This window comes from Elephantulus edwardii, unplaced genomic scaffold (genome assembly GCF_000299155.1).
Source record: "Elephantulus edwardii isolate Elephantulus edwardi_28Jun2011 unplaced genomic scaffold, EleEdw1.0 scaffold00274, whole genome shotgun sequence".
Lineage (NCBI taxonomy): Eukaryota > Metazoa > Chordata > Mammalia > Macroscelidea > Macroscelididae > Elephantulus > Elephantulus edwardii.
In genome coordinates, this window is record NW_006400024.1 from 1,068,112 (window position 1) to 1,084,886 (window position 16,775).

A 16,775-nucleotide genomic window follows, 5' to 3' on the forward strand; every position below is an offset into this window, starting at 1 on the left:
TTGACTTCTGGGCAGCGGTCCTCATGTGTCCCCACGTGCTGCTGTGTGATGATAGGGGGTCCATCTGCATGTTGTCCTGAACCCCTGGGCATTGACTTCTGGGCAGCGGCACTCGTGTGTCCCCACGTGCTGCTGTGTGAGGGCAGGATGTCCATCCTGATGTCCCTCGATCCCTTGGGCATTGACTTCTGGGCAGTGGCACTCGTGTGTCCTCGGGCACAGCACCCTGACTTCACCTTCACTGCTGACTGGGCATCCATCTTTGGGTCTCACAAAGGACATGTCCACAGTGTCCCCACATGACAGAGGTTCCTGGGCGGTCCGAGGGCCCCATCTTTACCCACCCTGCCCTGTGTGGTCCTCTTCACACAGTGCGACCTGAAGGTGTAGACTGGAAACATGGGAAGGCAAGGCTGGAGACCGAAGGTGTATTCTGATTTATTGAGTGCTCCCACAGCGGACACAGTGCAAGACCAGAAGCAAAGAGCTGATGGACATCAGGTCTACTTCAATGCTGACCGCAGCGACCCTGTGGGCTGAGCAGACTGCCCAGGGGACCTCCAGGCTGTGAATCATTGTAAACGCAGACTGCCCTGTCCTCCTGTGGAGTGGCCGTAGTTCACCGTGGATGTGGACTGCCCTGTCCTCTTGTGGAGAGGTCATAGCTCACCGTGGACATGGACTGCCCTGTCCTTCTCCTGTGGAGTGGGAGTGGCCATAGTTCCCTGTGGATGTGGACTGCCCTGTCCTCCTGTGGAGTAGCCGTAGTTCACCGTGGACATGGACTGCCCTGTCCTCCTCCTGTGGAGTGGTCATAGCTCTCCATGGACGTGGACTGCCCTGTACTCCTCCTGTGGAGTGGCTTACAGCTTCATACCACTGACCTGTTGATTAGTAGATAAGCACTTTGACCTCTGTACTACCAGGCCCCTCTTTTAATCCTGGAGCTACTTCTGGTCAATGTGTGGGAAGCGAAACAGCAAGGCTGGAGTCCCACAGGGTCTCAGCTTCCTGTGTGGCCAGTCCATCACACGAGTGGGGCTCTGGTCCTGCCTCACAGTAACCCTGTGTACCATGACGGCCCGCCTGGCCTGCCTGTGGTCACTGATGGGCCCACCCGCGGCCGTTGCACTGCGTGTGTCAGTCCGAGTCAGGGCGGGTCCTCCTTTCTCAGTGGAACCTTTCTCACAGCTCAGAGCCTGAAAGCCCCAGTGTGACCCCTCCGCTGTGGGTGGGGCTCTGCGTTCCTTGAATCCTTGATCTGTAGGACATGTTCCTACAAGGACATGTGGTGTCATTCCAAGCCTACACCGGGTCAGATTGACCTGACCCTCACAACACAACGCAACGCACACACCATAATATAACACAGCACAACACGTATTACATTGCTGTTGTTACGTGTTGTTGAGTTGCCTGTGACTCAGCGATCCTATGCACAATAGCTCTGATCCCTGCCCTGTCCTGTGGCAATCTCACTGTCTCCAACACACCTGCCCCTAGTACCCCAGTCTCTGTATCAATCCATCTCTTCGAGGGTCTTCCTCTCCTGCCCTCTCCTTCCACCCTTCCAAGCATGATGTCCTTCTCCAAGAACTGATCCCTCCTGGTCACACGCCCAAAGTGTAACACAACGTAACGCACACTGATACCCCCTCATCAGCATGACATTATCTATATAACATCACATGGGAGTCAGTGAGACCGGCTCAGGGCAGGGGAGGCTTCCGAGCTGTTGTGCAGAGGGTTGCTATGCGTCGCAGGTGATTCGATGGCACACAACATTATGGCACTACGTAACATAACAACATCACGTGGTAAAACCTGAGAGCCTAAGTGAACCGAAAACAACAACACGACGGAGCAGAACACACACTGGTACTTCCTCACTAACACAAGACAGCATGGCCTCACACCGTCACATAACAGCACAAAATAGCCGCCTAACCAGACTTAACAACACGACACGGCATACTACAACGTAACACAGCAAAACTTAACATCCATCAGTCCCCTCACTAGTCTAACGTAACACAGAGTGGCGTGTCCTCGTTACTGTAACAACATAAGCTGGTAAACCCTCATTAGCGTAGCATGACATCACAGCATCACACGATATCAACACCACACACTGGCCCACCCTCCCTAACACCACGAAGAAGACCCAGCTTCCGAACCAGGTGCGGGCCTTGGGATTCAAATGCACACGCACACGCACACGCACACACACACACACACACACACACACACACACGTTTAAGGTGGCACAACAGGATTCACAGCATATGGATTTAGACTAAAGATACAGAAGAAAGCAAACAATTTAAAAATATCTCAAAATCGACCACTCCAAGAAAAGTGCAACGGATCCCATGCCATTGGGTTGAACTGGGCACTCCCTGGCTAAGGAACATCCGTGAGCGTTATCTCTGCGGCTGGGGACTGAGGCGGGAGCTGCTGATTTTATTCTAAGACCGTGCTCCGGACGGATGCTCCGGTGCTGACCCACGCAACATAATTGGTTGTTCTGACATCCCTCTAAGTGCTCCGTGTGTATGAAATTGATTTCCAGACACTTTTCCTTGTAATTGGGTCTGAGGTTCTGTAATCGTGAGAATGCGTCGTGTCTGCGGGGCTCTGGCGTGGTGGGGGGCAGGGAATCCAGGCGGCACTGGAAACGTGGCCGTGGGCACCGTCACCCTCAGCAGTCTGCTCAGCCAGGAGGGATCTCACCCACGTGACACGACTTACAATGTTGCTGTTGTTGACAGGGACGATAGAGCCAACTACCGCTGACTGCAGCCCTACGAACAACACTCTGACCACTGCATAATCCTGCACTGACCATCCTCATGTCCCGGACATGCCCGAGTCCACTGTGGTCACTGACTCCGTCCTCACATCCCGGACATGCCCAAGTCCACTGCGGTCACTGCCTCCGTCCTCACATCCTGGACATGCCCAAGTCCACTGTGGTCACTGACTCCGTCCTCACATCCCGGACATGCCCAAGTCCACTGCGGTCACTGACTCCGTCCTCACATCCCGGACATGCCCAAGTCCACTGCGGTCACTGCCTCCGTCCTCACATCCCAGACATGCCAGAGTCCATGGTGGCCATCGCCTCCGTATCTGTCCTCACATCCCAGACATGTTGAAGTCCACGGTGGTCACCACCTCTGTCCTCACATCCTGGACATGCCCGGGTCCACTGTGGTCACTGCCTCCGTCCTCACATCCTGGACATGCCCGGGTCCACTGTGGTCACTGCCTCCGTCCTCACAACCGGACATGCCCGAGTCCACAGCGGTCACTGCCTCCGTCCTCACAACCGGACATGCCCAAGTCCACTGCGGTCACTGCCTCCGTCCTCACAACTGGACATGCCTGAGTCCGCTGCGGTCACTGTCTCTGTCCTCACATAACAGATATGATCTAGTCCACAGTGGCCACTGTATCCGTCCATCTGAGGGTCTTCCTCCCCTTTGCTGACTGTCCCTTTTCCAAGCATAATGCCTTTTCCTGAGAACCAGCACCTTCTGACAACGTGAACAAAGTGCAGGAGGTGAAGAACAGACAGATCTCTCAGGGGGTCAGCTGAACCCAAGAGGCCAGTCCTCAGCTTACTCCACTCAGGGTCACGGGGACAGCGAGAGCCCACGACGAGAGTCGGAGTACAGGAGGGGAGAGGACAGACGGAGGGACGGAGAGGACACGGGAAGACAGGAGGGGAGAGGACGGACGGAGGGACGGAGAGGACACGGGAAGACAGGAGGGGAGAGGACGGACGGAGGGACGGACAGGACACGGGAAGACAGGAGGGGAGAGGACGGACGGAGGGACGGACAGGACACGGGAAGACAGGAAGGGGAAGGACAGAGGAAGGGATGAACGGGACCCACGGAGGGACATGGGCAGAGAGGCCCACTGTGGGGCTGGGATCAGAGTCCGGGACCCAGACACAGCTGGCCGGTGAGTGGGATGCTCATCTGCTCACAATGGTCACTCGTGTTACTGCATGTCCCACTGCCCAGTGGGCCAGGCAGGTCCCAGCAGCAAGAGCCAGACCGCAGGACAGCAGGAAAACAGCTGTGGGCAGGGCAGCACACAGCACGTATGAAGCAAGTCCCAACGAGTCCGCGCTGTAATCCCAAGACGGGCGGGGAGGGAAGCAAGACTGACCCACTCCAGTGCTCGCTCTGGGCACAGACGGCGACAAGCTGGTAAATGACGAGGGCAGTAACCGGTGTGAATGCCAGGACCAGGCCTGTGCAGAGCTCACCTCTGCCCTGCACCCCCACCTAAAGGGGCGTACTAGGGGTTCAGTCCCACCCAGGGTGCCCTGGGGGAAAGGCTGGCGACCGTCCCCTACAGACACAGCCAAGGAACCCTGCCAGGATGTGACCACAGGGCCTCTGTCCCAGAATCACCGGGACATTCACTCTGTTGTTATTGTTGTGTACCGTCACACAACAGAGGCCGTTAACCACACAGGAGGAGAGTGGCCATCCTTCAGCCACCGGGCAGCTGCTAGATTCAAACCATAAACCTTCGGCGTGTCAGGGGGACTCATTACCACCAGGCCAGCAGAGCTCCCCAAGGGGCTGGAGGATGGAGACTGGTACAGTTTAGGGGTTCAGTAACAACACAAAGCTCTCGGTCACGGCTCAGGGTCCCAGAGGCCCTCGCTGGAGGCTGGGGTGCAGCATTCCCCTCCCACGCCTCCAGTCCTCAGGCCAGCAACACATCTCATGTCCTGTGTCACCACGTTGTCCCCTCTCTGTGGTGCCCCTGCCGGTCCACCCTTGTATAAGGCAGTGCTTGGGAGGGATTAGAACCCGCCCACCTCATCCCAAGCTCAGGCTGTAAGAAGGCTAATTGGGAGGACGCTGACTGAAAGGTTGTGGTTCCGGCGACCTGAGGCCTTTCTGGAGTGAAGACCTGGAGAACCGCGTCCAGAAACATTAACCCAAGCCCATCAAGCCCGTTCTTCCTCCCAGCGTCCATCCACGGGGCCCCCCACGCTGGATCCTGCTTCCACGGAGCAGCTGGTGGATTTGAACTACTTGTCTTTGGGATGGTGGTGCAGCTTCTCACCACTAGGCCAGCAGAGCTCTCATTTTTACAGATGTTTGCATCTACCACATACAGCCCAAGCTGCTTTGCATACATGTGAAGTCCGGACAACGAATAAAGAAGACAGAAGAATTGGTGCCTTTGCGTTGTGGTGCTGAAGAGTACACACCACGGATTGCCTAATGAACAGATAACTCTGTTGTGCAAAAAATAAGAGAGATGCAAATCAAAATCCCACTGAGATACCGCCTCACCCCAGAGCAGTGGCAACGTTCAACAGGAACAGCAAGCAGTAAATGTGGGAGGACCTCTCCTCCACTTGGTGATGGGATCGTAGAATGAGAGGAAGGTGGTCCGGCACTCCCTCACAAAGCTGAACACAGAAGTTTGTTATGACACAGCTATCCCACTGCTGGGAATATACCCCGAGGGAATGAGAAATGAAGCACAAATGGAGACTTGTACAGCAATGTTCATAGCTGTGTTATTCACCATCACAAGAACATGGGAACAGCCCAAATGCCCAACCACGACTGAAGAAATTGAGAAATTATGGTACATTCACATGTGGAATACTATACAGCACCCAGGAGCAATCATTTGCAAATTACTTCGTAACTTGAAAGGGACTGGACAGCACCATGCTGAGTGCACTAACTCAGTCCCGTCAGGAGAAATACTGTATCAGACCATTATTGTAGAAACAGAAAAAGGTAACTAGAAAACGTGTGTGAGGATCCGAGGCGGGCAGGTGGGAGCAGGGCGTGAGGATGGGTAGGCGTTAACCACAGAGTTGCACAACTTGGTGAGTGGAGGGAGAGGCGGTCAGGGAAACGGGCAAGATCTGGGGTCTGGGAAGCCGCTGTAGTGGTGGGCATAGCTTACTGACGAATTTTAGAAATATAATGAATGGGGGTAAGTGTATGAAACACAGTGTGAATGAAGGACGGTGTGGATCACAGTGGATATGACCTTTGTAAGCAAACCGACATCAAATAAACATTAAAAACAAAACTCTGCTGAGTAAGAAGTGCAATGAGGGAGCCTCTTGGAGGGAGGGATGGGGAGACTCTGGCTCGTACACGCTGGGCCCGGTACATGCCAGGCCCCGCACACGTTGGGCCCTCCCACACTTTGGGCCTCACACACGCTGGACCCAGCACATGCCGGGCCTTGTGCATGCCGGGCCTCCACACATTTTGGGCCCCACACACGTTGTACCTCGGATATGCCGGGCCCCGCACACAGTGGGTCTCCCATACATTGGGACACACACACTGTCAGGAGGAGCTGGTCCTCAGAAAAGAGAGGTGCGGGGATAGAGGAGACCTTTAATGAGGTGGACCGGCACAGAGACGGTTCGTGGGCTGGTGCATGGTAGAGGCCAGGGATAAGCCTTGCAGGGCTGGGCAGCTTCCATTCTGTTCTACGTGGCTCACGGGGGTGTGGAACCCTAACCCTGACCCTCACTCTCACACAACAACCACAGGGCTGGCGGGCCGGGGGCACCAAAGCATCATCTTACCCCTCAGAGATTGCTGTTGTTGTTATGTGCTGTCAAGTCGCTTGCGACTTTCCAGTCTGTGTCTTAATGAATAAAACAAACCATGCACTTGTTGCTGTTAGGAGCCGCGAGCTGAGTGTGACCCTCCACGACCCTGTGAACAGGGGCCCTGCCCCGTTCTGTCCTCGCACCTCCTGACACCCTGGAGCCCACCGCGGCAGTCGCTGTGTCAGTCCACCTGGTGGGGGGTCTTCCTCTCCTTCCCCACAAGCACGCACTCGCCCTTCCCAGGACATGGCCCCCTGAGCACGCGCCTGCCCTTCCCAGGACGCAGTCCCACCCGGCCGGGCACATCGTAGCGCCTCGCAGGGCTCCCACCTGTGGCCAGGTACATGATGTGGACGAGCAGGTCCCGGCCCTGCACCACGTCCACGGCGATGTGGGACAGACGGCTGTTGTCCTCCATGAAGGCGGGGACTGGGGTCACGGGCTGCACCACCTCGTGCATCAGGATGAACCTCTGGGCGTCCTGCAGGCTCCGCTCAGTCAGGTTGACGTACAGGCCCTGGTCCACAGTGCCACACTACAAGGGGACAGACGAGTCACCATTGGACATGGCCAGCCTGGCCCCAGGACGCTCCTCATACTGAAGTGCCAGGAGTTTCCTTCCCGTTGTCCCATGTCCCCAGCCTGGGAGGCCTCCCCACTGTCTGTGAATCCACACACTGGGCCGTGGCCTGTCCTAGAGAGAGGACTCGTGTGGCCACAGGGCCGTGGAAAGTCAGCTGGCTTTGCTCGGACAGCACACAGCAGGGCTTCTGAGTTCACAGAGCCCCAGGAGCGTCCCTGCAGCGCACAGCATGACTGTGTGTCTGACGAGGCAGTGTCCATGCTGAAACGGACACACCATCACGGTCCACTAAGTTCCTGTGGGAGCAGTGGACTCAGACGTGGCCCAAAGACCCAGGCGTGTCCCTGTGTGGTGTTTCCAGTGAGAGGACGGACGAAGGGGATGGAAACACTCCCTACCCCGTCCTCGAGTCCCTCCTCCCTCACGCTGACCCTCCGCTGGGATTTGGGAGATGGGAGCCTCCACGGAGAACCACGGTCTGTCAAAGCAGCTGGTGGTTTGAACCACCGACCTTTCCCTCTGTGGGGCAACCACGATGCAAACACCACAGGACCCACATGAAACGTATAAAGGGTATTTAGAGTCTGAAAAGGAGAAAGAGACTGACAGGTTTGCAGACGAGAGAGGGGGAGGGAAGGAGGAAGAGGAGGGAGGAGGAAGAAGGAGCAGAAGGGCAGAGAGAGAGGATGGGGGCTGCAGGGGGCACGGGTGTGGATGCCCTGAGGCTGCGCCCGGAGCTGCTGCTGTGTCCAGCTGTGTCCCAGCCTCCTGGGAGAAGAGCTGGACCGAGAGGCCGGGAAGACCGAAGCTGCTCGGGACGACAGGAGCGGACAGCCCACCCAGCTGCCCCGTTTCTTTTTCAACTCGACCTCCCGGGAGAGATTCGGAGCCCCATCGGAGCAGGTGTGGTGGGGACAAACTTCTCTCATGTCCCAGCAGGGAGCGCCCTCCCTAACGTGTCATTTCTCCTCCACGGTCTGTGACAGGTGAGGGGACAGACGTGTGAGACTAGAAATTGACGTTTTTAAAACACTGTGCTGCCTCTGTAGTGCTTTGGGCCATGCCCTCTGTGTTCTCAGATGCCTGGCTGGTCACACAGTGGTGGAATCTCGGGTTCAATGGGTTTTACAGGCTGACGGTGATTCACTTAACACCAGGTCCTCACAGAGGTGTCCCCCTGACTCCTGGGAGCTGCCACCTCCATCACCTGGGGGGCAGGGGGGCCAGGTGCTACCCTGCAGTCTGCTCATCATCTCACCTGGGGGCACAGAGCTCACACTCACCCCACAGAGCACTGGGGTCAAGGATGTGGAAGTCCTCGCACACACCAGCGGTCAGCACAAAGGTCAGTGACCTTCCTGGTCAGCGCCCCGGCCCACAATGGGCAAAGGCCTCCCTCCCGGTCAGAACCCCTGTCCACAGAGGGACAGCCGTCTGCAGTCCCATGAGCTGTGGCCAGAGGGATGGCGGACAGAAAGCCCCTCCTATGCACGTGAGAGCTGGACAACGAACAAGGATGACAGAAGAAGGGACGCCTTGGCACCGTGGTGCTGGAGCAGAGCACCGAGGGCCCATGGGCAGACAGAAGAACCAATGTGTCTGCAGGAAATGCAACCAGGCTCTCCTGAGATGCAGACAGTGGACTTCATCTCACGTACTGGGTATGGTGCTAGGAGAGGCCGTTTCTTGGACAAAGACACCATGCTTGGAAAGGTGGAGGGATGGTGAACGAGAGGAAGCCCCTCAATGAGACCGCCTGGCACAGCGACTGCGGCAATGGGCTTGGGGACGGCAGAGCTGGTGAGATGACGTGCACCGCTCAGAAGTTTTGTCTGTTGTTCGTGGGGTCACTGAGTCAGAGCCAACAGCACCAGGCCCCCAGGGTCCAAGGCCAAGAACTTCCCACAAGCTGACTCCCTCAGATCGGCCATGGGTCAAACCACAGACCTCCCGGCTGGCCATTGGACGCACTGACCACTGCCCCATCAAGACCCTTGGGGAAACACACATTATAAATACAGTGAATAGTCATGAGGAGTTGAAAAGATGCTTTTCAATACACAGGATGACCTGAGCTCCAGGACTTTACAAAGGCCCCGTAAAGAGGTCACTTCACCCAACACAGAGGAAGGGGCTTCCACAAAGGGACATGCAGGTGGACCCTGCTCGGTCCCTGAGGACAAAGGCAGGTCGTCACCCACCACTGATGAGTCACAGGCTTGTGAGGGTGAATGGTCACTTGGGGAGGAGGGAGGGTGGGGCGTGGAGGGCCTGGGAGGGAAGTCCGCAGGACCAGTCTTCCAATGTTCACTTCCTGCTCCGCAAGCAGGCACGTGCTGACCCCTCACTGGCCTGCAGCCAGATGGACATACACGCCGTGGAACATCTCTCTTACAAGCAGGCACGTCCTGGCCCCTCACACACGCTGTGGAACATCCCTCCCGTGTCCAGTAGGATCTACATGCCACACAGACATTCCTCCCGTGTCCAGTAGGACATATACTCTGTGGAGGCATCCCTCCCGTGTCCAGTAGGGCGTTCACCATGTGAGGGCATCCCTCCCGTGTCCAGCAGGATCTACATGCCACAGAGGCATTCCTTCTGTGTCCAGTTGGACTTATACCCTGTGGAGGCATCCTTCCCGTGTCCAGTAGGACATTCACCCTGTGAGGGCATCCCTCCTGTGTCCAGTGGGACAGATATATCCTGAGGGAGAACCCTTCCTGTGTCCAGCAGGACATACATCCTTGTGGGAGTATCCCTCCTGTGTCCAGCGGGTACATATACCCTGTGGAGGCATCTCTCCTGTGTCCAATAGGACATTCACCCTGTGGGGACATTCCCTCCAGTGTCCAGGGGGACAGACACTCTCAAGGGGGTCCCTTCTGTGTCAAGCGGGACATATACCTGGTGAGAATGTCCCTCCTGTGTCCAGTGGACATACACCCTGTAGGGGCATCTCTCCTGTGTCCAACTGGACTTTCACCCTGCAGGGGGTCTTTCCTGTGTCCAGGCTGTGGGACACTCACCACCATGCCCACCTGGATGACAATCCTGTCACCTTCCTGCAGAAAGGAGGTAGAGGCAAGCCTACTGGCTGACCCTGGACAGGCTCGTCGGCTCTGAGGTCCAGCTCCCTCTGCCCGTGAGAGGGCAGAAGGGCGCATCCTGAGATGCTGTGTGGCTCGTGGCCTAGTGCTGTCCACCCCCCTAGGCCCATCTGCCAGGAGGAAATGGGGCCACTCAGCCGGCTGGCACTGTCACTCCAATTGTGTGACCCTGGGTCTGTGTGGTCCCCTCCCATGTCTATCAGGGTCCTCCGACTGCACCAGCAGCAGCGCTGATTGAAGCCTGGCCCCAGAACTCTGGGAAGCTGGCCTTTTCCAGGCCACCTCCAGCTGTGCTGGACAAAGGCACATTGTTCCCCGGCGTCCTGGGGACAAAAGGCCCCCTCTATTTACATTACAGGACTGAGCAGGCGTGGGCCAGGGCAACGGGTCACTTGGAGAGGGGGCCGTGGGGGTGGGGCTTCCCAGGCCTGCCCACTGGACATGATGCAACCTTAGCAGAGAGGCGTGGGCTGTGAGGGGACAGTGCAGGGAGGGGACAGTGCTGGGCGGGGGCACTCTGCCTGGATACACAGGGTCTCATTTTCTCAGGGCAGGACTGGACCCCGTTTCTGGCACCGAGCACCTCACGCTTCGACACTGAGTTATCTGGGTGTTGGGGTTGGAGGGGCCGGCGTGGAAGAGGTCATCACAGGAGGGGTCAGACCTCGGCTGGGGCACTCTGGCCTGGACACATAAGTGTCTCATTATTCCAGGATAGGACAGGACAGGGCCCCACATTGGGATACAGTAGACAGTCACCATTTTCTCAGGATGGACAGGCCCTGTGTCCTGCCCAGAAGACCCGCACCTGGAAGTCGGGGTTGGACAGGGTCACCACGTGAGGGGTCAGGATCTTCCCATGTCAGGTCGGGACCCATATCCTGCCTTGAGGCCCCTTGTGCTCGGCCCTGACTCACCTGGAAGTTGGGGTTTGGGGTTGGGGTAGGGCAGGAGGGGTCGGCACTTCCCCCCATCAGGTCAGGACCCCACGTCCTTCCCAGGAGGCCCTCACACCCAGCCCTGACTCACCTGGAAGTTGGGGTTGGGGTTGGGGTAGGGCAGCCACACGGAGCGGGAGTTCTCCTGGAACTTGAAGGGTCCGTTGAAGGCTTGCGCAATGGCGCTCAGATTGAAGACACACACAGCCGAGGCGGCAATGCTGTTCCTGGGGGGCAGAGGGGGCAGAGGGAGTGGTCAGCCTGAAGTATGGTCATGGGGCATCGGCTAGGAAGGTTAGCACTGGCCAGGGGGCAGAGGGGTCAGTCAGCAACCACCGTGGCCACAAGGAGGCTGACTGGGCAGGGCATTACTGTCCAGGGGACAGAGAAGGAGCAGTCATTTCACAGTGCAGCCTCAGCTGCTGGCCAGGCTGGCCAGATCTGTCCAGAGCCCCTCCAGCACTCAGCGCCTCACCCCCAGGAAGGGTCCAGATGGCACCTGGCTCCTCCGTGGACCCCTGCTGCCGGAGCACTCTCTGCCGCACGGGAGCAGGAGGACAAGTCTATCCTGACTTCAGTGAGCACAGTCTTAGAGGAGGGGGGCTGGGGGAGCTGTGGGGCTGGGCAAAGGGCCTCAACGTCCAGACCACAGCCTGCTTCACGGGTCTGGACTCGCTCAGGGTGCCTTGGACAGGAGGCCTTGTGAGCTGCTCCCATAAAGACCAGTGTCAAGAAAGCCACAGGACCGTTCACTCTGCCACTCACAGGGCCACCAGAAGCCAGCCAGGACTTCAACAGAGCTTCCTGAGCTGGACAGACAAGGAGGAAAGGCCTGACCATCCACGTGTGAACATCCGCCCATGAAATCTCAGATATGCAGCGTGAGGTTCTGTGCTGGGAGGTGAGTGCAGGCTCAAGCACACAGTGACCAGTATGACCATGAGGACACACAGTGACCAGAGAGACAGGATCCAGATGGCCAAGGACACTTAGAGTGCAGAGTGACCACAGTGACAGGCTCGAGATGGCCAAGGACACTCAGAGTGCAGAGAGACCACAGAAAGGGGCTAAAGGTGGCCAAGGACACAGAACACAGAATGACCACAGCGACTGGCTCGAGATGGCCAAGGAAACTCAGAATGCAGAGTGACCACAGAAAGGGGCTGGAGATGGCCAAGGACACTCAGAACAAAGAGTGACCACAGCAACAGGCTCAAGCTGACCCAGGACCAGGGATGGTCAGAACAAGGTCATGGTCTGTTGTGGGGTCAGCCTGGACAACAGTTCTGACACCGGGAATGACCAGCTAACTGGGCCCCATCCTGTCCGCGAGACGCTAACCTCGGTGAGACCCCGGCCCTCTGCGCCTGGCTGAGATCAAGGCTGGGGCATGAAGTCCGGCAGGCACTGGACATACTGTGGGCTTTGGGGCTTTGGACTGGGCTTCACAGGACCTGCTTCTCAGGCCACGGTGAGGATTGACAGGAGTTGGGGGACACGGAAGGGGGCATCAATCCCAATGGATGTTCCATGTGGGGTGTCCATGCAGGCACCCCTGCACCGTGACGTGCTGTTACTGTTGTTAGGTGCTGTCAAGTTAGAGCCAACTCATAGCTGACTGCCCCTCCCACCCTGCCCAGCAGATTTTCAGAGGTTGAACTAGTGCAGGTGGAGATTTCTCTGCGACTATGCAACTGTCGGGTGGAAGGTCAAGTTGGGAAGGTCAGTCTGGCCCCCCTTTCTAATCCGAGACAGAAGAACAGAACACCTGCTGGTAAGGACAGCCCCTCAGTGGCCAAGGCCAGAGCTGGTGGAGCACCTGGACATCTGTCTGGTGTGGCTCACGCTGCCACCAAGATGATGCTGACTCCTGGCCAGTGTCCAAGGCTAGACCTCTCCACAGCAGGAGACCGCCCACCTTTCTCTCCAAGAGCCACAGGAGATTGTGCGGAACAAGCCCACCTCAGAAAGCACCGTGACTTTCCAAAGATGCGTATCCCCTGGGATACAGTGAACTCTGAGATTCAAAATGCCAAACAACTCAATGCCATCGACTCGAAACCAAGTCACAGCTGGTTTCTGAGGCTGGGAGTCCCTCAGGAGGAGAGTCTCTGTCTTTCTCTTCTGAAGCTGCTGGTGGATTTGCAGTGACAGAGAAGAAGCATCATTCCGTATGGACTAGAGGACCAGAGGCCCCTCCAGGGTCCAAGCCTGAATCCACAGCAACAAGGAGGTGGGGTGGGGTGGGGTGCGGCCGTCCTTAAGCCCAATTTTCTCAACTCTGCCAAAACCTCTTGTAATGATTCTTAACAGGCAACAACAGACTGAACCCAGCAGTGGGAGGAGCATGGGGAGATTCGCAAGGAAGAAAGATGTGGATAAAGTGACTGGAGACGCAATCCTTGGAGCAAGCTCCGAGTGACGACAAAGAAGCAATTCCAGAGGGCAGGAGGAGGCAGAGGTGTGCGGATCCTCGCCTCCAGGGTTCTGTTCACGCGCAGGGCACCTCATGTGCCCTCAGCACTGTCTGTGGGGCTTGTGTGCTGCAGACGGGTAAGGACTGGCCTCAGGATCCCTCTCTGACTTCCAGCCAAGGGCCCATCTGCCCTGGCCTTGCGGCTGCTGCAGGGAGTAGTTTTCTGCAGCCGTGCACAGCAGCAAACATCATATCAGAGTGGGCACTGTAGTCAGGCCAAGGGTCCACGTGTCCCCTGAGCTGAGAGGCCTGGGACACAGGACTGTTTCAATGCTAAAACAGGATATTCCTGAAAAGACCAGAGAGCTGGGCACCTTCCCTGCCAGCCAACCCTCATGGTCCAGTTCAGCCCTCTGCTTTGGAGACACACGGTGGGTTTTGTTCAGAATGCTAGCCCAGCAGGTTAGAGGTTTCACAGTGGGTCTGGGCCAGGACTCAGAGCGTGAAGCCACACTGGGTCCTGATGGGCAGGGCCATCTCCAGGGGGTGGTGTGGAGGCCCCTCTCCTTCATTCCTCAGTGCATATGTGCTCGCTGGGGTCCTCAGGACACCCCAGCTACACAGAGAGGGTCTGAGATGTCAGCTTCACGCCGCCAAGCATGTGCAACAAGTGTATCACCAGCCCTGAGGTCCTCAAGTCCCCGCAAAAAAAAAAAAACCCAACAGCTTTAAATGGCTCTTAGAAAGTTAGTGTCCAGGTGGGCCAGCTGCCGGAAGACCATTCTAGAATGCAGCTACCCTGTCCTTCAGCACGTCCCACAGGGCAGCAAGAGGAGAGCCATGTTATCTCAGGCCAGACTTCTTGGTCCACCCTTCACTCTGTGCCAGGGCTTGACTGTGCATAGAAAAATCAGCTACACACACACATACACACATTTCAGAAAGAGTCAGACAACGGTGCCAGATTGTGCAACTGCCACGCACACGCACTTCCGAGAGATCTCAGACGTCTCTATAAAACATGTCTGTTGGTGCAGAAGCAAAGCAACAACACCAGATGCCCACTGGAATTCCCCGGAACACCTGGACCACCTAGGCTGACAGGATGCAGAAAAACACACCTGGCATGCTCCACCATCTCCAAACAAGCCCAAACGCCAGGGCTTAACTGTGCATGGGAGAAGAGCACGAAACATGAGCCAGCATTTCGGAAAACTCCCTGAATCCTCGTGCTTGAAAATAGACTAAAAATGCACCTTATACAGCCCACCATTCCCCGAAGTGCCTGGAGCAGTGAGCACGCGGGGAGAAGGGAAAACAGCAGACCTGTTAGCCTACATGCAAGCACACAGGACAGATGGAACCTTCTCCAGACCAGCTTCACCTCCTAGCACGGCCTCAGGAGTCACGAGGCTCTGGGAAACATCAGAGCACAGTGCAAGCCCTCTCTCTGTCCACTGTGGCCACCCGCCCACTGTCCGCTGCCCAGGGCCCAGTCGCCCACCGGCTTATGCACACATTGCCCAGAGCCCGAGTGCCCACCAGCCTACGCACACATTGGTCGTGAAGACACCGTAGAGGAGGTCCAGCTCGGGCAGCAGGAAGGTGCTCTGCAGCTCGTTGTAGTAGAAGGGGACCTCGCCAGGCCGTGAACAGTTGAGGCGTGCCTTCATAAAGGTGGTCCAGGTGTCCTCCAGCAGGAAGCGGCCCCCCAGGTCGTTCTTGCAGACCCTGGCCGCCCGGGAGAACACCGTCTTCCCGCAGTCCTGCTCCACCGCGTTCTCCCGGAAGAAGAAGTAGGTGAAGTTCCCGATGTCGTATGAGGACACGAAGTTGGGCTCTGCAACGGGGCAGGGAGAGATCTCAGTGGCCATGTGGTCTGGTAGCTCATTCCCTGACACACTCACACTCTACACACAGCCTCACACATACACACTCACCCCTCTACCCAGAAAAACACAAACACTTCACACATAACACAAACTGAACATTACACTATACAAATACCACACACATATACACTGTCCACACTCACCACACCCACCACACACACACACACACACACACTGTACACCACTGGTAGAGTGTGTGTGTAGTGGCCTGGTGTGAATACTGATTTGCTATGAGAGTTACAAACTAAATTGTCAGTTTGTGGTGTTTGGGGCGAACATTGTTCTAATCGGTTCAGCGCTTGTCTGTCAGTTTGCTGTACTGAGGTAACTGTAGGTTGCTGTGATACTGAAAGCTGTGCCACTGGTGTGACAAATTCCACAAGGGTTACCCATGGTGGACGGGTTTTAGCAGAGCTCCCAGATTAAGACAGACAAGGAAGCAGGACTGGGTATCCACTTCTTAAATAACAGACCTCTGAAAACCCTATGAAGAGTAGAGGAACAGGGACAGTTATAGTCTACAGCATGTTGTTGTTGCTGATTGCCACCAAATCGGGCACGACTCATAGTGACACTGTGAACAAAAGGCCTGAAGCCCTTCTACAACTACAGTCATTTATCAAAGTTCAAAGGGTTTCCAGAGGCATATTGTTCAGGAAGTGGATGCCTCTCCTGCTTCCAAGTTTACACCATACTACACACATATTCATCAACAACATACCTCCCACACAACAACACACATACTTACTACACAGAAAGGTGGGGGCTCAGAAAAGAGGAAGACCCTTAACCTGACAGGTTGATGCAGTGACTGCAACAATAGGCTAAAGTATATCAGAGTTGATGGGAAGGCACTGGACAGGGCAGGGCTCACGTCCCTATTCAGAGGACTGGTTTGAGTCATAGTCAACTTGATAGCACACAACAATAAACAATGTGTGTGTTGGTCTTTATACTCTTTTATGATCGACACAAAATCAAACTGTTCACAGCAAATCGAGAGGTTAGATAGGAACTTTGGGGCAAAGTGAGTTTATGCTAATTGGGGAGACAACTTGGAAAAAGAGGACAACAGTTAGGTGTCTTGAAGGCCGTGACGTGACGTGACACTGGGTTCTGCATTTGTAACCTGAATGGATAGATGTTTTGCTGCGTATGTTCTCAACAACAAAAATACATTATGTCTTTTGAGAAATCATTCTAGATCC

The 16,775-nt window shown here is 56.2% G+C and overlaps 1 protein-coding gene across 1 annotated transcript in view; it reads right to left on the reverse strand.

The window, feature by feature from the left end:
* SEMA5A (sema domain, seven thrombospondin repeats (type 1 and type 1-like), transmembrane domain (TM) and short cytoplasmic domain, (semaphorin) 5A) overlaps positions 1 to 16,775 on the reverse strand; it is a 299,478-nt gene that overhangs the window by 156,413 nt on the left and 126,290 nt on the right. The window contains exons 7-9 of the mRNA XM_006900152.1: positions 15,230 to 15,515; positions 11,351 to 11,486; positions 6,959 to 7,163 (exon numbers count right to left, since the gene is read on the reverse strand). Of these exons, the coding sequence (XP_006900214.1) occupies positions 6,959 to 7,163; positions 11,351 to 11,486; positions 15,230 to 15,515 (627 nt within the window). The remainder of the gene's footprint in view (positions 1 to 6,958; positions 7,164 to 11,350; positions 11,487 to 15,229; positions 15,516 to 16,775) is intronic.